Source organism: Dipodomys spectabilis, unplaced genomic scaffold, assembly GCF_019054845.1.
Source record: "Dipodomys spectabilis isolate Male_0828 unplaced genomic scaffold, ASM1905484v1 ptg000162l, whole genome shotgun sequence".
NCBI lineage: Eukaryota > Metazoa > Chordata > Mammalia > Rodentia > Heteromyidae > Dipodomys > Dipodomys spectabilis.
Window position 1 is genome coordinate 1,068,045 of NW_024870839.1, and position 24,718 is coordinate 1,092,762.

The window sequence follows — 24,718 nt, forward strand, 5'->3', positions numbered from 1 at the left end:
CTGTGTAATCAGGGCAAAAGATTCTGCATCTCACACCATGACCCTGAGTAGTGCTGTGTGCAGGCCCCTAGACATTGTCATTACCATGGCCCTGAGCAGTCCTGGGTGCAGGCCCCTGGACATTGAATCACCACAGCCTAGAGCACTCACACATCTGTGCCACTAGGCATCACATCATGGCCCATTGTCCCTGGAAGATTTGCACGTGAAAAGCGAGCTGATTGGATCCTAAAGGTGTTTGGCAGAATGGGCACCCAATTAGAGGGGATAAAGGACACACAGGAGCTTGGCCAGGCTGCTCTGACTGGGTCTGGGGTCTGCTTATGGCTACAGGCTGTCCAATGATCTTGAGAGTCACATAGCTCTCTGTCCTGGAGAAACAAACCTTTTTAACCCTGAACAATTCTCCTCTGGGACTTCTTTCTAGCCAGAGCACTGCTTTTATCAATAAATCTTTGCCACTTTACTTCTCCCTCTGTGTCTGTATACTCATTGTTTGAGATGGCAGAGACAAAGGACTTGATCTAGATGTTGCATGTTTTTTTTCAGTATCATTGTGACAATGACACTCAACAGGTTAGGAAATCCTGGACTGCCATCCACCTTGCTTCTGGTCCTTACTTGAAGATTTGTGCATGTTTTAAAGCAGTGTCAGTGCTTTATGATATGGGTAGTAACTAACCCTGAGGATATTTCGACTTGTTTCTTACTATACCTAAGGAAAAGAGGTAATTAGAGCTTCATATTTGTCTACAGGATCCATGAAGTCCAATAGCTGAAAGCAAAACCAGGAAGAAAAAACAATCTGTCTAAGAGCTGAGAGCCAGTGACTCATGCCTTTCATCCTAGCCACTCAGAATGCTGAGATCTGAGGCTAGAAGTTCTAAGTCAGTGCCGGTAGAAAAGTCTGTGAGAATCTTAGAATTTTATCTCCAATCAAACACTCCCTGCCCCCAGGAAAATAAAAAGCTGGATGTGGAGCTGTGGCTTAAGTGATCAGGGAAAGTGCCCAGGCCCTGAGTTCAAGTCCAGGACACACACACACACACACACACACGTAGATCAATGTGAGCGTTCTTGCCTATTAGGCATTATGATGTCCCTCCAACAGTATATGAATGAAACAAAGGCGGGAATCGCATTTGTTCTAGGCTGACATGCCCACCATATCCCTGGGTCCCTTCTTTTTTTTGGGGGGGTGGGGGTCTGGTCGTGGGGCCTGAACTCTGGGCCTGGGCGCTGTCCCTCAGCTCTTCAGCTCAAGGCTAGCGCTCTACCACTTGAGCCGCAGCACCACTTCCGGCTTTTTTTCTTTTTGCTTATGTGGTGCTGAGGAATCGAACCCAGGGCCTCATGCATGCAAGACAAGCGCTCTACCGCTGAGCCACCTTCCCAGCCCCCTGGGTCCCTTCTCTTCCCTGCCTATTCATGCAACCAAGAGGAAATGTGTTGGACACCCCCTCCTGTCTGCTTCAGAGAACGAACCCCACTTTATTTGGGGTCCACTCACCCCGGCTAGCAGATGTGGATCCGAGAGTGCATTCGGACAGGAAGTCCCCCACCCTGCTACTCTTGGGCTCCGGGCCCACCCACCTTTTCCTGCGGCCTTGGGCAGGGCTGCAAGCCATGCTGCGGGTCCTCCTGCAGGCCCCCCTTTTGCTGACTCTGGGGGCGCTCCTTCTCCAGTGTGGCCAGCAGTTTCTCAGCAGCGGCCAGCTTCACTCTCAGCTCTGCGACCTGAGGAAAGTCATCAAAACCAGGGCCAGGCATGGCTGCAGGCCTTGGGGTTCCTCCAGGACCCGCACTGTGGGGAGGAGTTGCCCTCACCCAGAACCGGCTGTAATCCTAGCTCTAGCTCTGATTTGAGGATCAGAGTTCAAAGCCAGCCTAGGCAGGAAAGTCAACGGGTGAGACCCTTGTGTCCAGTTGACCACTACAAAGCTGGCAGTAAAAGTGTGGCTCAAGTGATAGAGTGCTAGTGTTGATTGCAAAAAGAAGGGAGGAGGAGGAGGAGGAGGAAGAGGAGGGGGAGGGGAAGAGGGGGAGAAAAGGGGGGGAGGATAATAAGCTTCTTGACAGATCATATGCCTTCCAGAGATGAGGGGTGAGCCCCATTTTTCCTGAGCTTTCAATGTTTTGTGTGTGTGTGTGTGTGTGTGTGTGTGTGTGTGTGTGACAGAGAAAGAGAGAGCTTTTGTTCATTTCATCTGTTTGTTTTGGAGACAGGAAACAGAGTGCTTCACTCTGTAGTCTAGGCTAGCCTGGAATTTTAGGTTCTCCTGCCTCAGCCTCCTGAGTGCTTGAATTGCAGGTATGTTCTACAGGTGTTTATGTTATTATCTATGGAAAATACCTGATGTTATCCAATTAGAGATGCAGTCTAGAGGAAATCAGCATGAACTTTAAACTCTCCCAATCTCAGCCTAGCCTATGTATTTATGGCTTCTAGTAACAAAGGAGAGACTATGACATTCTCTGAGAAGGAAAATGTGCACAACTCGTGAGATATTGCCACAGGCAGTTTACATTTTAATACCTTCCTTCAGACATGCTCAAAACAATGCCCTGACACTAAATCTTGTGTGTGTGTGTGTGTGTGTATGTGCGTGTGTGTGTACGCGTGCGTGCATGCATGCATGCTAGCACTGTTCCTGGAGATTGAACTTAGGGCCTGGGTACTGTCCATGAACTTCTTTTCCTCAAGGCTAGCATTCTTCTACTTGAGCCACAACTCCACTTCTGGCTTTTTTTCTGGGAGGAGGGGGAGATCAGAGTCTCACAGACTTTCCTGCCCAGGCTGATTTCAAGTGGTGATCCTCAGATCTCTGCTTCCTGAGTAGCTAGGACTGTTTGTAAACCTTGAGAAAAGAAGCTGGTTAGTCACTCAGCACTGCCTTCCCTCATTTGTGCATATGTAACTACTCACAAAATCTCTCTGCCGCCAAAAGCCAGATGAACCTTCACATACTTGGCCCCACCAAGATGAAGTAGAGACACTTACCTTTCTCTCATAAAGATCTTTCATACTTCTAAATTGTTTATCCCACTGCTGATTAACTTCCAGGAGCTGAAATGGTTACAATTTGGTGAGTCAAGAAAGGATTTCTGGAGATCTGTACCTTCGGGCAACATGAAATCATTGTTTGAGGTTGCAGTAATTCTGGAAGCTATAGGTGAAGAAGATATTCTTTCCTGCAAATTCTGAGGGATCTGGGATGATTTAATTATGTGAAACTTCACTGTGTCAAGACTAGTTCACTTGTGTAAAACTATTAACCTATTGAGTCCTAGGTATAGCTACATGTCAGCTAGATAAGTACTTGCAACTTTTCTTAGCTATTTGATTTTTAATCTAATTTGTGTAATTTTTTTTTTTTTGTCAGTCATGGGGCCTGAACTCTGGGCCTGGGCGCTGTCCCTCAGCTCTTCAGCTCAAGGCTAGTGCTCTACTACTTGAGCCACAGCGCCATTTCTGGCTTTTTCTGCTTATGTGGTGCTGAGGAATCAAACCCAGAGCCTCATGCATATAAGGCAAGCATTCTACCACTGAGCCACCTTCCCAGCCTTATTTGTGTAATTTTAAACTATCAGAGTCTGGTTTTTAGAAAGTACTACAAGTATTGTTATATTGGAGAAAATGTATTAATGAATGAGAGCTGTTTCTCAAGCTATTTCTATTAAAACCTAGACAGATAATCACTTACTTCTGTTAGGATTATGCTCACCTTTGGTCCTCAGCTCCACCCAGACTTGTACGCCCTCCTATTCCTGGAGTTCCCTCCATACAGCTGGCCCCTCCCTTTCTCTGCCCAGACCCACCTGAACTCCCATCTACCTCACTTCCTATCCCTCAGACCCTCCTACTACCTGGATGGTGATGGAGGCCATGTGTTCCTTCTTGGGGGAAATATGGCCCCTCTAATAAACCTCATAATAATCTCTCTCCTGTGCCTGCCTGCCTCTGTGTGGTCCCCTGGGATGGATGTGTGGGATCCTCTTTCAACTTCCAATAATGTGCTTTAAAAAGTTCATACCTTATGATGAGTGAATGTAATCACAATATTCAATGTATGTATGTGACAATGGAATCAGATAAATTAAGGGCATGGGCGAGGTTGGGAGAGATGGGGACAATGATGGAAGGGGTGACATTAATCAAGATGCGTTGTGCTCATAAACTGACATGTTGAACTGAAACTCCTTTGCAGAAGTACTTAAAGATAATAAAAACAAGTAAAATTTAAAAATTAACACATTATTAGTATTATATCAACAGATAATATCATCTTTTTGAAAATATAGATTTTCAAAGGATTATACCTTTGTCACAAGACAAATACTTAGGAATATTTAGGCTATCCACTGTAAACGGAATATTTAGACCAGACACTTTAAGCATTTTTAAACTACCTACTAATCAGAAGAAAGGAACAACACTATGATCTGTGTGTGTTAGTTTTCCTCTAAAGGGAAGCTTATAGTTTTCTACATTCGTGGAAATTCCAACACTTACTAGTAAGGGCTAGATACCTAGGAAAAAATCACAAAGACCAAGAAAACTGTCTTCTAATTGCTGAGCAATAGAGTGCAGTTATTAGGTAATAGGTTATTTAGCTGAAGGCTACCTAATATTATATAAATATAACTTCTAGGGATTAGCATTTTTATGCACTGTTACAGCTCTACTTAGTGCAGTGGTTTTCCAAAAGGTGCTATATTTCATGCAGGATCAAATACAGCAGAAGCTTCACAGAAGAGAATGTGAAGGACACAGTGCTTAGGTGGGTTAGACAAGGAATTGCACAAAGAATGGAATATATGGAGTAAAAATATTGCTATTCTTTCACCTGCTGCTGTCCAGAGCATGAAGAGGTTCTAACATTCATTATGCTCAGAAAATCAAGCCAGTAAAATTCACAGTTTCTGTTTATTCCCAGTAATATTTTAGAAACCACTCTTTGTTTTTGTTTTTGTTTTTGCTTTGGTGCCAGTCCTGGGACTTAAACTCAGGTTCTGGGTGCTGTCCTTGAGCTCTTTTTGTTCAAGGCTAGCACTTTACTACTTAAAGCATAGCTCCATTTCCGGCTTTTTTTGGTAGTCTGTTGGAGAAAAGAGTCTCATGGCCTTTTCTTTATGGGCTGATTTGAACAATGATCCTAGAGGTTTTTTTTTTAATTTTTATTCTTATTTATGTATTTATTTCTTTACTTTTATCAGTTGTGAGGCTTGAACTCAGGGCCTGGGCACTATCCCTGAGCTTTTTCTCTCAAGGCTAGCACTCTACCACTTTGAGCTCCAATGCCACTTGCGATTTTCTGGTGGTTGATTGGGGATAAAAGTCTTATAGAGGGGCTGGGAAGGTAGCTCAGTGATAGAGTGCTTGCCTTGCATGCATGAGGCCCTGGGTTCCATTCCTCAGCACCACATAAGCAAAAGGAAAAAAAATGGAAGTGGCACTGTGGCTCAAGTGGTAGAGTGCTAGCCTTGAACTGAAGAGCTGAGGGACGGCGCCCAGGCCCAGAGTTCAGACCCCACAACTGGACCACCCCCCCCCCCCCAAAAAAAAAAGCCTCATAATTTTCCTACCTGAGCTAGCTTCAAACTACAATCCTCAGATCTCAGTCTCCTGAGTAACTAGAATGACAGGCATGAGCCACCAGCAGACCCCCCCCGCCCCCCCCCCCCCCCGGCTCTGGCTTATATTTTTATTTCTTTAAAATTTTTATGACCACATTCCTTAACCCCTATGTGTTTGGATATACATTCGCAAAGTCCAGCTCCTGAATCAACTCCAGAAAGCCTCTAAGAATTTGAGTCTTAAGGAATGTCAATTGTCAAGACATACAAAGATCCAAGGGCTAAGCTCACAGAATTTTTTGGAGAACTCACAGGGTTTGGGGAAATTTAGGATTATAGTTACCAGATTTAGGACTCTTGTCAGTTTTTTCATTCATTCTTACACAAACAATGACTTTTTAAAAAGGGATTTGCTCTCAAAATAGTGAAGTCTGTTCTCAGGGAGATAAATGTTTTGACACACACTATATTAATCTCCAGCATTAACCCCAAACACATGAAACTGTGACTAATATTTCTAACTTACCTCTTTTCTCTGTTTTTCCAAGCACTGTATCTTATGCTCTAGAGACTTTGGCAAGTTCTTTCTTCTTGATGATTGAGCATACTTTAACAGAAAGAAAGAGAAATGGTTGAGAGTTAGCAGTCTCCACAATGAACAGGAAACCTATCTAGGTGGTTCACACCTGTAATCCTACTCATCAACAGGTTGAGATTCCAGGATCAAGATTCAAAGACAGCCAGGAAGACAAATCAACTCTTATTATCTCCAATTAACCAACAAAAAGCCAGAAGTGAAGGTATGGGTAAAGTGGTAGAGTGCCAGCCTTGAGCAAAAAAGCTGAAGCTCAAATGAGTGGTTCACGCCTGTAATCCTAGATCTCAGGAGGCTAAGATCTGAGAATCCCAGTTTGAAGCCAGCCTGAGCAGAAAAGTCCACAAGACTCTTATCTGCAATTAAACACCAGCAAAACAGAAGTGGGGCTGTGGCTCAAAGTGGTAAAGCATTAGCCATTAGCTTTGAGCAAAAGAGCTCAGGGACAGTGCCCGGGCCCTGAGTTCAAGCCCAAGGACCAACAACAACAAAAGCTGAGCTGAGAATACAGTGCCAAGGCCTTGAATTCAAGCCCCAGCACTGGTACACACACACACACACACACACACACACACACACACACAATATGAAAAGTAAACAGGAGCCAGGCATTTGTTCATGACTGTATTCCTAGCTACTCAGTAGGCTGAGATCTGAGGATTGCTATTTGGAGCCAGTCCAGACAGGAAAGTTAATGAAACTCTAATCTCCAAAGAATGACTCAAAAAGCTGGAAGTACAGGTATGGCTCAACTGGTAGAGCACTAGCCTTGAGCAAAAGAAAAAGCTCAGGAACAGTACTAAAGTCCTGAATTCAAGCCTGAGGACTAGCAAAAATAAATAAATGAATAAACAAGGGAAACACAATTGCCTCCAAACTCCATCTAGCCAATCACTAGAGTATGACTTAAGAAAATATCTGATTTGCTGGCTGAGGTATACATCGTGGTAAAATATGTTCTTTGCCAGTACTGAGTGCTGGTTTGGTCCTCAGCGCTGAAGAAAACAAATGAACTAACAAAACAACCTGAGTCTACCAGCTACCATCCTCACTCCACAGTGCTTCACAGTGCCACGTTAATGCACCACCTTCATTTCCTATTTAAGAGCACTTATGAATTAGTTACCAAGATCACTTTCAAACGATAAAGGCATCTACACAATTAGCATAGAATTTCATGAATAATTAATTTAATCAATCCATTTTGTAAAATAAGAATTGGCACAAAATTTTAAAACAAAAAAAGGAAAACAATAACTTATAAAACTGTATTTTTCTATCTTATTTCAAATTATTGATGATATTTTAGGATGTGATGATATTTTATACATATGTGAACACCTTTCTTAGTTTTCTTAATTTTGTTTGTTATTTAGAGCCATGTTATAGCTAATATTACATTCAAAAAAGTATGCCTTAATGCTTGTAATTATACCTACTTCAGAAGCTGAGCTCTGAGGACCTCGGTTCAAAGCCAGCCTGGGGAAGGAGAGTTGGTGAGACTCTTATCTTTAATTGACCACCAAAAAGCTAGAAGTGGAGCTGTGGCTCAATTGGTAGAGTGCTAACCTTGAGCCAAAAAGCTCAGGGACAGCGCCCAGTCCTGAGTTCAAGCACCAGGACTGGGGCACATACCAAAAAAAGAAATGAGAGAGAGAGAGGGAGAGAGAGACAGAGACAGAGAGACAGAGAGCTAGACAGATGGAGACAGATAGACAGAGACAGAAAGACAGAGAGACAGCAGATCTTAAAGAAAGCAAGTTGCCTTTTTGTCTGCTCTTGGTATGACACAGTTAATCACTGGAGAGGCTAGCAAGGTTGGATGTGGTTAGTAGATCCCCAGAAAGTTCTTACCTCTGCATTCTCCATAGGACTTCCTCCCTTTATTCCAGGTATGTCCTGGACAGACATGGAAGCTGGGTTTCCAGGTGTCTTGTAGAGAAAAAAAAAAAAGACAAAGAGGAGGAGGGAAAAAAAAAATCCCTTAAGGATTTCTTTTAAGGTGAGATCAAACGTTTAACATTTGATTTTTTAAAAATACCACTCTCCACTTCCTGATGAAAAAAACAGCAACAATGGTTTTTTTTTTTTTTTTCATTAAAAATGAACAGAGGTGACTCTGGAGGTTCACTACACAGAATACATTTAAGAACAGAACCTCTGATTTTAGCTTTTATTCTTTTCTCATCAGGGATTTCCCGGGATGTCTCAAGAAAGCAGGCAGTGACTAAGGTCTGGGCAGACCAGCCTAGCTCTGTATGTAAATTGCCATTCTCTCTTTACTGGCAGTTTCTCTCCCAGGAGAAGGAAGTTGCTACTACAAAAGGTCTCATCAAACGAATCTTTCCTCGGTAACTTACCTGCATGCATTTATTGCCTTTCCCAGAGCAGTTAGATAACAGCTGATTTTTTTTTTTTGACAGCTCCACTACTTATTTCCCTAAGTCATGACTTTCTGGCAATAGATTCTAAATGTACATTTTGAGGTATAGTACTTAATGAGTCATGCAGAATTCTATACATGTTACCAATTCTGACAGAACTAAGAAAAGAACTTATTGCAATTTTTTTTAAGTCATTGTTTGCAAATCTCACCCTCTGAACTGGCAGAAGGATTAATTTTGATTCTTAAATGGAAAACTATCTTTCTTTCATTGATCAAGGTCATCCAGACATTGGAAATTAAATTTTTTTTCTGCTCTAATGACTAGCTGCTGTCATTTGATAACAGCTTTTGGTCATGGCATATTAAAAAGGCAGAGCATGAAAATGACAGATACTTGGCACTAAATGAATGAGCCATAATTGCATAATTGAAAGATGCAAGAAATGCAAACGAGGGAAGAATGTGGTGCTGAAAAGGAATAGAATTTATAATTCATTACCTTACTGGAATTTTTCATGGGGATAGCTACGTATTTGTAGGATAAAGCCTAAGTGAGCTATGTCCAAGATCCAGCCTTCTCTCTTCTCTCCCTTACTCTTCCCTGTGTCCCTGTTCTCTGAATTATCTCCATGTCCTGAAGTAACTCATACTGTCCATACCCAGGGCTCCTGAACGCCCCTTCTTAGGCTTTCCTCTAACCTGGTGATCTGTAAAACCCAGCTAATGTCCTTTGGCCTTATCTTGTCTTCTTCCACAAACACCACACTTGTGGTTTTTTAATTGTATTTTCTGTTTGTTCAAAATTAGTATCTGATGCTTTTGCTCATTGGCTGGTGCTCTACCACCTGAGTCACACCTCCAACCCCAACAATGTTGGTGTGCTTTTTGTTTCCAGTATTCATGTCTGTATTAACAGTACCCCATCACAGAGCTGCCTGCTAACCATGGTCTGTAGTAGGTGCTGAATTTGTAGACCGTCAGCTAGTGTGTGAGTGAAAATCCTGCTATTTTCATGATCTGTTTTGGAGATAAACATGAGTGAAAAGGAGTGTGTTGCTTTAAGTGAAAATCAAAAAACACAAATGGGAATCAAACTGTTCATTTGGGGTTCTTAGAGGAAGTATGACTCATATATTTTGCGATTTTAGGGGAGAGAGATTTCCTGGAGACTAGCACTTTAACAACCCTAAAATCTGCTCATCAGAGAGGGAAATAAATTCTAATGTAAACAAAAATTTCTTCCAATGCGCGCGCGCGCACACACACACACACACACACACACTATATATATATATATATATATATACACATACATATATATATATTATATATGTATGTATGTATGGGTTATATACAGCTCAAAATTCAGTAGGTTTATCTTCATATTAGATTATAAAAACCCAGTAGATGTAACCATATTAGCTTACACAAATGGTTTGAAAGTACTTTTTTTTTTTTTTTTTTGCCAGTGGCTCATACTTGTAATCCTAGCTACGCAGGAGGCTGATTTCTGACCATCACAGTTTGAAGCCAGCCCTGGCAGGAAAGTGCATGAGCCTCTCATTTCCAATGAACCACCAAAAAACTGAAAGTGGAGCTGTGCTGGAGCAGTGAATTCCTAGCCTTGAACACAAAAGCTCAGGGACAGGGCTCAGGCCCTGGGTTGAAACCCCAGGACTTGCAGAACAAAATAATAACAATCAAGTTCTTGAAGGACCTCTAGTTAGATTAGACAAAAAATAATAATAAACCCTTCATACAAGTTGACCCATGGTTGTAACAATGAGATGTTCAGGACACTGTTGAAAACTATCTTTACAACTTTGGGGGGTGGGGAGAGAGGAGTTGGGGAGGTAGGGAGGGGAGGGATGGCAGGGGAAAAACAAAGGAGGAGGTAACAATGCTCCATAGGAAGTGTACTCATTACCTTTCTCATGTAACTGTAACCCCTCTGTACAGTATCTTTACAATAAAAAATATATATATTAAAAAAATGAACCCTTCATAGGCCACCCCGGGAAATCGATCACAATCTGATTCCTGTGTCTTGATTGTCTCACACCCATCCACCCATGGCACGAGTGTCACATATCTCAAGTTTCAGGAGAAGTTTCGTGAAATACAGATAATGCTCAGAAAAACAGAAGTAATTGTGAAGATTCCTTTTTTCTGAAATAGCTAAAATATATGTAGATGAAGTAAAAAAAAGGCTTTATAGAAATACGAAAGGAATGAAGAAAGAAAAAAAGAAGAATTACTATTCACTGGTCTATAACTATCATCTTAATCGCTAGCAATTTTTTCTAGAGTAATCTAGGAAGAAAGCAATGGATTAGCAAGGCATGGGTAGCCACTCAAGAGGCAGAGAGCTGGAGGACTGAAATTCAAATCCAGCCTAAGCAGAAAAGTCCATGTGACTTCATTTAGCCAGCAAAAGGCCAGACTGGAGATGGTAGCACAAGTACTAGTGTACCAGCTTTTAGGAAAAAGCCAGGCAAAATCACAAGACTCTGATCAAATCCTGGGAAAGAAAGAAAGAAAGAAAGGAAGGAAGGAAGGAAGGAAGGAAGGAAGGAAGGAAGGAAGGAAGGAAGGAAGGAAGGAAGGAAGGAAGGAAGGAAGGAAAGAAAGGAAGGAAGGAAGGAAGAAAGGAAGAAAGAGAAAGAAAAAGAGAGAAAGAGAGAAAGAAAGAGAGAGAGAAAGAGAGAAAGAGAGAGAGAAAGAGAGAAAGAAGGAAGGAAAGAAAGAGAAAAAGAAAGGAAGAAAGAAAGAGGGAAGAGGAGGAAGGAAGGAAGGAAGGAAGGAAGGAAGGAAGGGAGGGAGAGAGAGAAAGAGTGAAAGGGAGGAAGGGAGGGAGGAAGGGAAGGAAAGAAAGGAAGGAAAGAAAAGGAGAAAAGAGTTTTCTTTAATGTCCTTTTGAAAATCTTTCTGAGACTTGGAAAAAATTCTATTAAGTGAAATAAGCTAGACTCAAAGAAACATAGGTCCCATGGTTTCCCTTATCTGCAACAACTAGTATATGTCTAGGACAAGCAGAAGCGGTCAAAAGCTCTGTATATATGACCATATAACCTGATGCTAAGCGAAATGAACCCCAAGATAGGGACACAAGAGGTTTTATCTTTCTTGCTGTTCTTTTTAATGTACTTATAATGTCCTATGTGATTTTTTTTGTTTCTTTGTATGTTCTTCCCCCATGGTAAAACCCTTGTTGTCATGTAATGATTCTGGTGTCCTGCATCTTGTATATACGTTTTTCTAATTTGGGGAGAGGAAGGGAAATAACACAATGCTGAAATAAGGATACAGGCTGACCCATTGTAACAATGAGATGTACAAGACACTATGTTGAAAACGAACTTTACAACTTTGCAGTGGGAGGGGGAGGGAAGAGTTGGGGAGGTAGGGAGGAAAGGGATGGTAGGGGAAAAATAAAGGAAGTATAAGAATAAAAAAAAAAGAAAAAAATCTTTCTGAATCTATGTATGTGATTTTTTTTTTCTAATTTCATTTTGTGCAGGGGGATTGAACTCAGGGCCTGCACATTGTCCCTGAGCTTTTTCACTCCAGACTAGTACACTACCACTTGAGTCACAGTTCCACTTTTGTCTGTTTTGATGGTTAATTAGAGATGAGAATCTCATAGGAACTTTTCTGCTTGGGCTGGCTTTGAACCACAATTCTGAGATCTCAGCCTCTGACCAGCTGGGATTACAGGTTTGAGCCACTGGCATCAAACTATGTATTGTCAAACTTTTGACCTCATGTCATAGGTTCACATGGAAGAACTGAAGCCTCCTCCGCCCCCCCACACTCGCCACACCTTGAGTGAAGGAATTGCATGATGGAAGATTTTCAGTAAAAATAAACTGGAGATGTATGTTATATACCAAATGGAAAAGATAGGAAACAGCAATGACTATTAGCCAGAACAATAGCGAAAATACTTAGTAGCTCATGACAATCAAAACACTTGACCAATTCCCCAGGTGCTTGGAAAAGAGTAACTAACCAACTTATCATCTGCTTCATAATTACCATCTTTCTCTACCTGTCTAAAAACCTATCCCCTGGGCAGGGCACAGTAGCTCATGCAGGAAGCTTGGTGGGAGGCAGATTAAGAGAATCACGTTTCAAGACTAGCCAGGCAAAATGTGAGCAAGAACCCATCTAAACAAATAAGCTGGATGTAGTGTGGAGTGTCTGCAATCCCAGTCATGCAGGAGTCATAGATAAGAGGACTGAGGCTGTATTTTCCTCACAGTTTTCGCTGCTGCAGTCTTAGAATCCCTGGAGATGCATCTGTTGACCTAGAAGTGCATTTTCTTTTGCATTTTGCTCTAGGACAGTTCTTTCCCCCTTGCCTATAAGACTTTAAAGGACTCTACTCACCAACTGCTACTTCTACTCTCTAAGGATATTACTTTCATTCTGATGGAGCTCCTTATGCTCATCAATAATGCTTTTCCAGGGCCAGCACCCATGGCTCATGCAGGTAATTCTAGCTACTCAGGAGGCTGAAATCAGAGGATCATAGTTCAAAGCTAGCCCAGGCAGGAAAATCTGTGAGACTCCAATAAACTACCCCCATAAAACTGGAAGTGGAGCTGAGGCTCACATGGTAGAGCATTATCCTTGAACAAAAAGAGCTCAGGGATAGCACCCAGGCCTTAAGTTCAAGACCGGGTAACACGCGCACTCAATTACTTTTTCATTTCCTCAAGTAGTGATTCAGTCTATTCACTTCTCTTGTGGTAATTCTCCCTCCTTTACTTATTCTTGGCAATACTCGTTGAGAAAAAGAAAAGGGAACTGGGCGTATTTCTCACACTTTCTCATGAAATAGTATTTGTTTTGTTCAGTTCCACCCTTCCCATCTCATGAAGACATAATGAAGTTCCTTTTCAGCTTCTGCATGAAAAATCCATCATTCTTATGCTGCCTTCACTCAGGGGAGACAAAGACACTCTCCGGCACCGGCTGACATTTTACTCTCTTGCTTTCTTTCTTTTTTAGTTGTTAAGCACATACACACTTTCTGTTTGGTTCTGCTTTGGTTTCTTCTTCAGGCTGCTATTGTGTAATTAATAATTCAGCATGGAAGCCATCAGCAAATTGAGCTGTGTTCACTCAAGAAATCAAATATTTGAAGTTTCTTTTGGAAACTTCTTTTGGGGAAGATATGTTGGAAGTCCACTAAAGATGAAGGCTGAAAAGTCACAGGTGTTGTAAAGACAGCCAGCCAAGCACAAGTGGCTCATGCCCCTAATCCTAACTACTCAGGAGGCTGAGATCTCAGGATATTAGTTTGAAGACAGCCTAGGTAGAGACTCATATCCACGTAACTAGCAAAAAGCTAGAATGGAAGGTCTGGCTAATATGGTAGAGTACAGCCTTGAGCAAAAATACCTTAAACAAGAGTACAAAAACCCTGAGCTCAAGTCCCAGTACCAGCATGAAGAAAATACATATGTACATAAATACAGCCCTTCAGGAAGAAGTGAGATTTAAGCAAGGAAAATTATTTCAGTGCAGCATGCAATTTCTGTACTGTGCATATGAAAGAAAGAGGTAGGTACAGGACTCTCCATTGCATTTTAGTAAGTGAAAAAAAATCATTTACACTCAAGCACTAGTGGCTCATGCCTATAATCCTTGCTACTACAGAGGCTGAGATCTGAGGATCAAGATTTGAAGCTAGCTGGGGCAGGAAAGTCTATGAGACTCTTATCTCCGATTAAGCACAAAAAGCCAGAAATGGAGCTGTGGCTAAAGTGGTAGAGCTCTAGCCTTGAGTAAAAAAGCTTAAGGAGAGCATGCAGTTTCTGAGTTTAAGCCCCAAGACTGGTAATAAAAGAAATTCTATGTCAGTTTTCAGTCTGTCTGTCTTTCTGTCTGTCTGCCTGCCTGTGTGTCTGTTGTCTCTCAATCTGAGAGTGAAAAGTGGGCACACACACACACACACACACACACACACACAGGAGGGTATTCAGTTGCTGAGATTCTGCTGAGAGAGATCTACTGGAAGCAGATCTTCTAGGGCTTTCTTGAAGAGAGAAACATGCAAATTTATGGATGCATATCAACTATAAGAATAAATATTTGTCCAGGAAACTCAACTGACTCCACAGGAAATGTTTTGTGATTTTCATTGTCTCTTAGTATTCATCCACGTAAATTATTTTTACGATGAGCATGGATTACTGTAGAAGTAAGAACGGAAGTTATTTCTTTTCTTTTCTTGCCTTTTTTTTGGGGGGGGGGGGTCGGTCGTGGGGCCTGAACTCTGGGCCTGGGTGCTGTCCCTTAGCTCTTCACCTCAAGGCTAGCGCTCTACCACTTGAGCCACAGTGCCACTTCCACTTTTTTTTTCTGCTTATGTGGTGCTGAGGAATTGAACCAGGGACTCATGCATGTAAGGCAAGCGATCTACCACTGAGCCACCTTCCCAGCCCCGGAAGTTATTTCTATACTGACTTCTAAATCACTTAATGTTATCTTTGCCAGTCAAGCTCCAAAGCTACTTACTTCATCTGTTTTGTAAGGACCATGAAAGATTCTTTCAACTGAAAAGCTCAGGCTACAGAAGAGGAAAATACATTTCTAAAAAGTTGTCCACAAATTCCTTAGCTCAGTTTTTATTTTTATTGCCAGTCCTAGGGCTTGAACTCAGGGTGTAGGTGCTGTTCCCAAACTGCTTTTGCTCGAGGCTAGCACACTACCACTTGAGCCACAGCACCACTTCTGCCTTTATCTGTTTATGTGGTATTGAGGAATCGAACCCAAGGCTTCCTGCATGCTAGGCAAGCACTCTACCACTAAGCCACATTCCCAGCCCATTAGCTGGGTTTTAACCCTGAAGATGTTGTTTTATTTGTGCCGGCACTGGGAATTGAACTCAGGATCTGGGTGCTGTCCTTGAGCTTCTATGCCAAGATGGCTTTGAACCTCAATCCTCATATCTCAGCCTCTTGAGTAGGTAGGATTTACAGGCAGCTCCCAGCAACTTACACGTTTTTACTTATATAAAGTCTCATAGATAAATATCTTCAAACAACAGGAAATGCAAAGTCAAACAACTTCTTTAGTGAGAAAAGCCTGCTTCTTTTTTTCTTTAAAACTGAAGTAAATCAAACACAAGAACAATTCCAAGCAGACATATACAGATGTTGTACTGATTTTGTCAGTGGAGTGACTTCCTCCATTGTTCCCAAATGCTCTTTCTAAGAAGAGGGTCTCTTCCCTCACCTCCTGTGCCCCCTGCTGCCTGACAGAAAATAACTGCAAGAAAACATTTAAACTGCTTTGCTTTCCTTCCCAGCCGCGAAGTGAAGGAAGTATAAGATTTCCGGTACATGATTGGAAGATTGCCCCCATCAATTCTTTTGGGTGAATAAGCTGTTAAAGACATATTGAAATGAAATCTTAAATGCATTCTTATTTTTATGTTTTTACCTTTGGGGAAGAGAAAGTTCTGTGACTTGGTGTGACCCCTTTTGGATCAGGAGGAGAATTTCTCTCAATCAGATCCCGGATTTTATTGTCCAGCTCCAGACTGTCACACCTGCATGAAGGACATGGGAAAGTCACATGGGACAGAGGTACTTACAGATGACTCAAGGGTGTTGTGGGTTCATGCCTGTAATCTGAGGACCACAGTTCTAAGCCAGCCTTGGACTAATAAACCAGGAAGGAATAATCTTCAAGAGTCCAGTAAATTCCTTCTGGAATCTACAAAGTATGCTAATTTTCTTTTCTTTAGACATACCATAAGAGCACATGGATAAGAATTTAATTTCCACTGACTTGCATACTTCATACAATATAATACAGTCATATATAGGAAAGATTAGAGATTGTCAGACTGATAACAATAACAAGAATTGAACATCCCCTGCAAACCACGTGCTTTATAGTCTTCCTACTCAATAGATACAAAAAGCCATTGTCCTCATGGCACAAGGAAACTTGAGTTTAGGAATGTAATGGCTTACGTGAATTTGAAGTAGAAAACATTGTCAGCACTGAGGTCAAACTCAGATCTACAGATAGTCTATCTTGTACCATCTTTTTTTCTGTATATCTTCAAGTAACCTGAGGTCAAATTCCTAAGCCATTCTCTGCCAGCAAGTGGAAATACTAAACTAAGAGTATTAGAAATCCACTTTGAAAATCTAGTTCAACGGCTTCATTGAGCTGAGAACCGGAGCAAGTTGTATCTAACAAATCATTAAGATCCCAGAATGTCAAAACAGACCTTACTATTAGGCTGAAATCCAACACCAGGCATTGGTGGCTCATACCTCTAATTCTAGCAACTCAGAAGGCAGAGATTTTGGTTCAAGCAGGAAAGTCTGTGAGACTCTTACCTCCAATTAACCACCAAAAAGCTGGATATGAAGCTGTAGCTCAAGTGATAAATTACTAGTCTTGAGCAACAAAGCTCAGGAACAACACCCAGGCCCTGAGTTCAAGCCCTAGGTCCAACATCCAAAAACAAACAAACCAAAAGGAAAACACTCAAGAAAAATGCACTCATTGTTTTACATGTTTTTGCCAGATGTTTTTGTCTCATTAGCTGCACTCTTTGAAAGTAAGCTGTTGGGACGAGAAAGAGTTCTTAGAGGACTGTTTCTCGAAGTTATATAGAACTATGTCTCATTATCATGTCCAGATAAAATAAACACAGAGACAGGAATGCTTAAGCATAGGTCTGTAACAGTGGTTGCTCAGCTGTTCATCTGCCCTGTTCCACAACTCCTTTGCCAGTGGCTCCTAGGAGTAGACTCTGATATCAATGCTTTTACTACTCGACTTTGCTCATGGCCATGGGTCCAAAAGGAAACAGGTGACCTAAGCTTGGCCTTGGGATGCCTTTGTGTAACCAGAGGGAGCTGAGATTGAGCAGAAATGGGGGCAAAATTCAGACCTGAGAAGTGGAACCATGGATTTTATGGAATTTTATGGAATCTTCTCAACTCTGTGGGGGGCGGGGGATGAAGGGAAGTCCTAAGACTTGAACTCAGGGCCTGGGCACTCTCCCTTAGCTTTTGTCCACAAAGCTAGCATGCTACTACTTCAACCCTAGCTCTACTTCCTGCTTTTTTGGTGGTTAATTAGAGATAAGAGTCTCATAGACTTTCTTGCCCAGCCTGGCTTCAAATCACAATCCTCAGATGTCAGCCTCCTGAGTAGCTAGGATTACAGATGTGTGAGCCACCATCGGCTGACTCCTCACATCTTTCTAATGAACTATCCTTTCCTTTTTGATACAACTACTTGTGCTTGGATTCTATGCTTTGGAATAAAACCTGTTCCTAAGTAATGTGAATTGACCATCATGTTTTTCCTTTGTTGTTCCTGGCAGGCTGTGAAATGTCTGTCCTCAGGTGCCACATAGAATCCTCTTTCAAAATACAAGCTACTGAGTCTACAGCCTATCTTCCACAGCCAAACACATGGTATATGAATCAGAATCTATCTTCAGGCTTTCCCAGAACCCTCAAAGGAGAATTATAAAATTCCTTTTGCATTCTGTTAGCTTTTTATGGCTATGAAACAATTTAAAGGAAAATGATCTATTCAGGCTCCTGACATCAGAGGTTTCAGTCCAAAGTCACCTGGAGCCGTGGCTATGGACCCCAAGGTGAAGCCAAGATGGTTCCTTCATGGTGTCTGGAAGCAGAAAGAGAATGCCTGTGCTGACAGATTCCATCCTTTCCTTCCTCGGTTCCCCTGGGGACTCCAGTCTTTTGGTTGAAGTCATTCACAGCCAAGTCCATTCTTCCTCTCATAGACACCCCCTACCCAGTGTTGTGCTTTTCTACTTTATTTCTAATGTATTTCTCAAAAATTCATCATCACTGTAACTGCCCTAGCATTCAGACTTACTGGGGTCACCAATCATAGCACTAGATTTGAACTAAGCTAAACATTAAGGCTTGAGCCAGCTGTCTGACCTAGTCTCACTCAACCAAGCTTGCCAGGCCTTTCTGGTACTGCCTCCTTTGGTGACCAATATGTCTCTGAGCATTGAAGACCCCAGAAGATCATTTGGGAGGACCCACTGAGCTCTCTAAAGCCATGAAATGATATTGCTGTCTGTCTGTCTGCTCTCATATTCTACTCCCCTTCTTTCCTCTCTTCTTCCCTTCTAGTCTTGTTTGTCTCATCTCAGCTTATGGAAAATACTAATAAGGAAGGAGGGAGGGAAAGATGGAGGGAAGGATGGAGGGAAGGCAAGAAAGAAAGATTGAAGGAAAGAAGGAAGGAAGGGAAGGAAGGAGAGAGAGAGAGAGAAAGAGAGAGAGAGAGATAAGAAAGTGGAGCTGTGACTCAAATGATTGAGCACTAGCCTTAAGCAGAAAAGCTCAGAAACAACACCCAGGCCCTAGGTTCAAGCCCTAGGACCACAACAAGCAAAGCTTCTCAACCTATCACTGCACTCTCTCAATTCTGTTTCATTTCCTTCTAAAAGGGTTTTATGAATTTGTTATCTTCTCTGCTGTACCCTTCTCTCATTTCCATACATGTTTCAGGAAGACAAATGTCCTTCAGCTTTATTTGTTGCTCTGTGTCTTAGCACCAAGTGGTAACTACATAAATAGCTGATATTGAATGGGGCTACTTCATGGCTCACGTGTGTGTGTGTGTGTGTGTGTGTGTGTGTGTGTGTGTGTGTGTGTGTGTGTGTGTTCGTCCTGGGGTGATCTCAGGGCCTGGGCTCTGTCCCTGAGCTTCTTTTGCTCAAGGCTAGTGTGCTACCACTTGAGCCACAGCTCCACTCCTGGCTTTTAGGGGAGTCTTAGCAGAAACAAGAGTCACAGATGTTCCTGCCTGGGCTGGTTTTGAATCATGATCCTCAGACCTCAGCCTCCTAAGAAGCTAGGAGACAGGCTTAAGGCACCAGTGCACAGATATGGTTATATTTATATATTTTAACTCAGGGCCTAGGCACTGTCCTTAACTTCATTTTGCTCAAGGCTGGAGCTCTATCACTTGAGCCAGAGCTCCACTTGTAGCTTTTTAGGATACTTTCTTGGAGATAAGAGTCTCATAGATTTTACTGCCCAAGTTGGCCTTGAACCTCGATCCTATGTTCGCAGTCTCCTGAGTAGCTAGGATTACAGGCAGGAGCCACCAGCTCCTTTAAGTGGTTATTAATTATTCTAAGGACCTTGGTTACCAAACACTGTGATCAATGAGTTTGGAAACTAAGATTCACAAATTTAGTTTATTGTTGAATGAAAAGGAAAAATAAATTTTTAAAACTCCAAATTTCAACTTGGCTCAGGAGATAGTTAAAATTAGTAGTGTTTTGGATAAAAGACAACAATATTATATATTTGGGTTTTATGACATGCTTAACAGATCTTTTCAATTATTTGTTAATCAATGAAAGCATTGAGCAGACAAAAATATTGTCATGTTTTAATTCATAAAATTCATTATGTGTCATGAAGTATAATTTTCAATACACTTACTTTATGAGAAGGTAGAATTTATCTAAGCTTATTTCTTTCCTATAGAGCTCACAATTCTTGCAATTGAATAGCAGAACTAATTAAAGTAGATCAACTCTGATTTTCTCTTTAGATGACTCAAAATGGCAACCAATATTATTATATCATCAATGTAACATCACGACCTAAAGTTTTCAGTTGAGTAAAAGAACAATCCTACCAACCTTTAAGCAACAAATAGAACAAATCTTAGATAATCCTTGCATTCATTTTATTTGGTACATATGCACCCCTTGGGAACTGATGCTTGACTCTGCTCAGCTGACAGATGGAAATTCTAATTCCAGTGGTTTATGCTTTCAGCTCTGCCTTTACATCGGTCTCTCTCTCTCTCTCTCTCTCTCTCTCTCTCTCTCTCTCTGTGGTGGGCGTGCATCCTGGGGCTTGAACTCAAAGCCTGGGCACTGTCCTGAGCTCTATTGTGCTGAAGACTAGTGCTCTATCATTTGAGCCACAGTTCCACTTCTGGTTTTTTTAGAGGTTAATTGGAGATAAGACTCTCATGGACTTTCCTGCCCAGGCTGGCTTTAAGCCACCATCCTCTGATTTCAGCCTCCTGAATAGCTAGGATTACAGGTGTAAGCCTCTGGTACCTGGCTCATTATTCTTATTTTTTAGACAGAAACTTGACACCCCTTGACGTGAAAGTCCTGTCTCAATTCCCTTGACATCTTCCTAAGGTCACTTGCTTTGTGAACCACACAGTGGCTTTTCATGCTAGTGTTATGGCGCAGTGATTTTTTAAGAGTTACTCATGTAGCAGGCTCATGGAAAGCTCTGGTATATCTAAATAATTTAGGATTTCCAACTTGACAGGCATTTCTACTCCAGTTCTAAAGAAAAAATTGATTGTCCCTACTAACTGCAGCATAGCAGATTCATGAAGGTAGATGTGAGGAGAGCCGTGGAGGGAAAGACACACCTCATCCGTGCAGGAACTCTTATTGTGCTATCCGGGTTCCGTGGTCCCATCGCTCATCCCAAGTCAAATTAAATACAAATAGTGTGTACGCTTCATATTTTCTGTCTCTAAAGATAAAAGTCTACAGTGAAGTTCTTCACATTCACACACACAGTCACACAGACACACACACACACTTTTAATACTGGGGTTTGAACTCAGGGCCTCACACTTGCTAGACAGACAAGCTACCACATAGCTACCATAAAGCCACATCCTCAGCCTTCAACATGGCTTTTGTCTTAGAGTCCTTCCTTCCTTCCCTCCCTTCCTCCTTCACTCCTTTCCTGCCTTCCTCTCTTTCTTTCCTCCTTCCCCCCTCCTTCTCTTCCTTGCTTCCTATCATACATATCCTATAAAAATACATAAATTACTCTCCGACTCAAACATTATTATTAAAATCTTTACTTACGATATCCTCATTACTACATTGTAAGTTGATTTTATTCCAACAGATAGACAATATTGCTTGGCTGGATTTGAGATGAGGATATCAGGATATCCAAATTCATTTGCTTACGGTGTAAACGGACAGGAAATACAATGATTACTGGCCCTCTTCCTATCTTTCACTCCCAAGAACATATCAAAATAGAAAAATAGAAATTGGAAGATGAATTTGATTTTCCAGCAGAATAGTTGGTAAAGGCAATTTGCCAATATTTTTTTACTAATAGCATCCCTCTTAGTTCAACCTGGCTATGAGCTGATTCTCCCTAGGCTGATGCTTGGGGACAAATCCATCATGCATTCTGAACTAATGGCTAGCGAGGACATGGGAAGCAATGATGGTTTTAGGGCCACTGATGCTTGTATAAATTGTCTCCAGTCCAGAGGTCCCAGAAAAGGATCCCAAACATGACACCTGCCTTTGAGTGCCATCACTTAAAAGGTTCATTCAATGATTATTAAATTATTTAAATGTTATTAGTTGACTAGAACCTACACATTATTCACTTATAGGATCTTGTTAGGTAGGAAAGATTGTCTCAGAGTTCGGGGTGATTGCTTTGTCGGGGATGTTTGCATCTAATCTACCTATCTTATTCTACCATTTCTACATTAAATTGGCTGTAAATACACAATATTCTTCCATAGTCACCCTTCACTAGCCTTAGGGAGGCCTAGTAGGTTGTAATTCAAAACCAGCAGACTTGGTTTCGTGGTTCTACGGCACTGTTACAGTAATATTGGCAAGGAGAGTACTTCCTGGAGAATATAATTGCATTCAGTAGACAAACCAGTTAACCACTATCCTGGAAATAGCTTGAAGGCCATTTATCTCCTGTACCTATGTGACAGGGAAGTGAGACTCAGCTGTACAGAAATGATACCCAATGAAGCCAGAGTAAGAATTTAGATCAGGAGCCCACTCTCTCCCCCCACATACCCGCACACCCACCTCTTTGTACACACTTCCTCCCTCCCTCCCTCCCAGCTCACTGCCACAGCCATATTTGCTGTTTGATCTTCTGTCATGAGCCATGTATTTGAAACTATGTCTTAAAGAACAAAGCATATTTTCAAATATGAAAGAAGGAAAGAAAAATTGATAGAAGCTTCTTTAATAGAAATATTTCCAGATTTTTCAGAAACCAGAAATTGTAACCAATCTCCAGTAACTTAGTCTTTAAGACCTCAGGTGGCAAGTTTGGGGTTTTATTTTTGTTATTATCCTTAGTAATCTAAGCATTGATCTTGGCTATTATGGGGAGAAACAAATTACTCAAAAAAGAATTGTTCTCTGTGTGTGTGTACATGTGTGCTTGCAGTGATTAAGTCCTGATGTCATCCTTACTAAATGGCAATGTTAACAGTTGGGCTTGAGAAGGTAGTGGAAAGGAATCTTTTAAAGTAGCATCCTCCTCAGGCAAGCAAAAGAATTCTAACTTTTTTATTTTTATTTAATTTTATTTATTTATTTTGGTGCTGGTCCTGGGGCTTGAACTCTGGGTCTGAGCTCTGTCCCTGGGCTTCTTTTGCTCAAGGTTGGCATTCAATCTCTTGAGCCACAGCTCCACCCCAGATCCTTTAGCTGAATGGAGATAAAAATCTCACAGACTTTCTGTCCAGGCTGGCTTCAAACCCTGATCCTTAGATGTATCGTTACAGGTGTGAGCCACCAGCACCCAGCAAGAATTCTAAAATGTTACCTAAGACTATGTGGCTTAAAAATTCAAAGAAGTTTCTAAAATTGTGTTTTCATGTCTGACATGAAAGCCCAGAAGATGGAAAAAAGGTTCTTGTGAACCAGAACTTTGTTATTTGGTCTCCTGCTCTTATGCTGGATCCCTGTTTGTGTTCTCCGTTTTGGGAGTGAGGCGGGTCACTGTTCTGAAATCACGTGTTCATGCCAGACCTCCTGTGGAGGTCCAGGAGGATGGGGAAAGAATAAAAGCTCAGCACAGCAGAGTGGCTGTAGGGGCTTTGTGCCACTTCTCTCTACCTGGCTCCAAGTAGGCTAGCTTTCTGGAGGAAATGCTGCGCTGATTTAATGATGCCTCTAGAGGGCAGTATGTATTCAGTTCAGCTAGAAAATTGTTTCTGAGATTCCTTGAAGCTTTCATATTGGATTTTGAGTTCAATGGTGTAAAGTTGAGGAGGGATGATTACAATGGGTGGCAAACATGTGGATTGTAATTAAAGCTCATTTCTTTTTAAATGTTTCATACAAATATTTTAAGATTTATTGCATTTTCCCATTGTGCAGAAACCATACTAATCTCTCGTAAATTACTACTTTCAGTAGATAACACTCTTATTTCTTTATTAATAAAGGTATTTTTAAGTTTCAATTGCTAAGGGCTAGTTTATATCATAAACACAACAAATAATTTTCCTTCTGAACTGTGGAACTTTTTCAGAAATGATTCTCATTAAATACTATGATTTACCTTACATACAATGACAACTGATCACAATTTGATTTAGCATATTTTGAACCACTTCTAATAAAACTAATGCAAGAGATCTGGCCAAAAGTGGCTTGTATTTTATCAAAAAGATGAAGGGATTGGGACCTTGCTGTCAGAGACCAGAAAAGACATAAAATGCCATATTTAGTGGATTTTTATCAATGATTATAATGATCCATACTCATTCCTTTCCTTTGCATTATTCACATAGATGTGAAATTGATGAACTGGGACATTCTTATTGTGTCAGAAAACAGGAAGTTCTCAAAGAGCAAATCTATATGAAGATTCTCTTAACAGCAAAATAACAATAACAATACATTTTTAGCCAGGAACTTAACAATACCAGTACTTACTCTAATAATCCTAGCTACTCAGGAGGCTGAGATCTAAGGATCAAGGTTCAAAGCCAGCCTGGGCAGATAAAATGGAAAGATTCTTATGTCCAATTAATCAGCAAAAAAGTCACAAGTAAAGATGTGACTCAAGTGATAGAGCACCAACCCTGAGCAGAAAAAAAAGCCAAGAAAGAGACAAAGCCCTAAATTCAAGCCCCAATCCTGGCGCGCGCGCGCGCGCGCACACACACACACACACACACACACACACACACACACACACACACACACACCATAGCTCTTACAACTGTAGTATTTCTGCTAAAATGCAAAACCTAAATATAATTATGAAGAAATATAAACCAAAACAAATTGAGACACTTTACAGAATTCCAGGCTTTTAAAGTGACAGGTCTTGTGTGTC

At 41.4% G+C, this 24,718-nt stretch overlaps 1 protein-coding gene across 4 annotated transcripts in view; it reads right to left on the bottom strand.

The window, feature by feature from the left end:
- The window catches only part of Tnip3 (TNFAIP3 interacting protein 3), a 76,001-nt gene that overhangs the window by 26,019 nt on the left and 25,264 nt on the right, over positions 1-24,718 (bottom strand). For all 4 annotated transcript variants that reach the window (XM_042692984.1, XM_042692985.1, XM_042692986.1 and 1 more), the window contains 5 exons: positions 16,014-16,122; positions 8,027-8,104; positions 6,104-6,184; positions 3,002-3,067; positions 1,594-1,737 (listed from right to left, as the gene is read on the bottom strand). In XM_042692984.1, the coding sequence (XP_042548918.1) occupies positions 1,594-1,737; positions 3,002-3,067; positions 6,104-6,184; positions 8,027-8,104; positions 16,014-16,122 (478 nt within the window). The remainder of the gene's footprint in view (positions 1-1,593; positions 1,738-3,001; positions 3,068-6,103; positions 6,185-8,026; positions 8,105-16,013; positions 16,123-24,718) is intronic.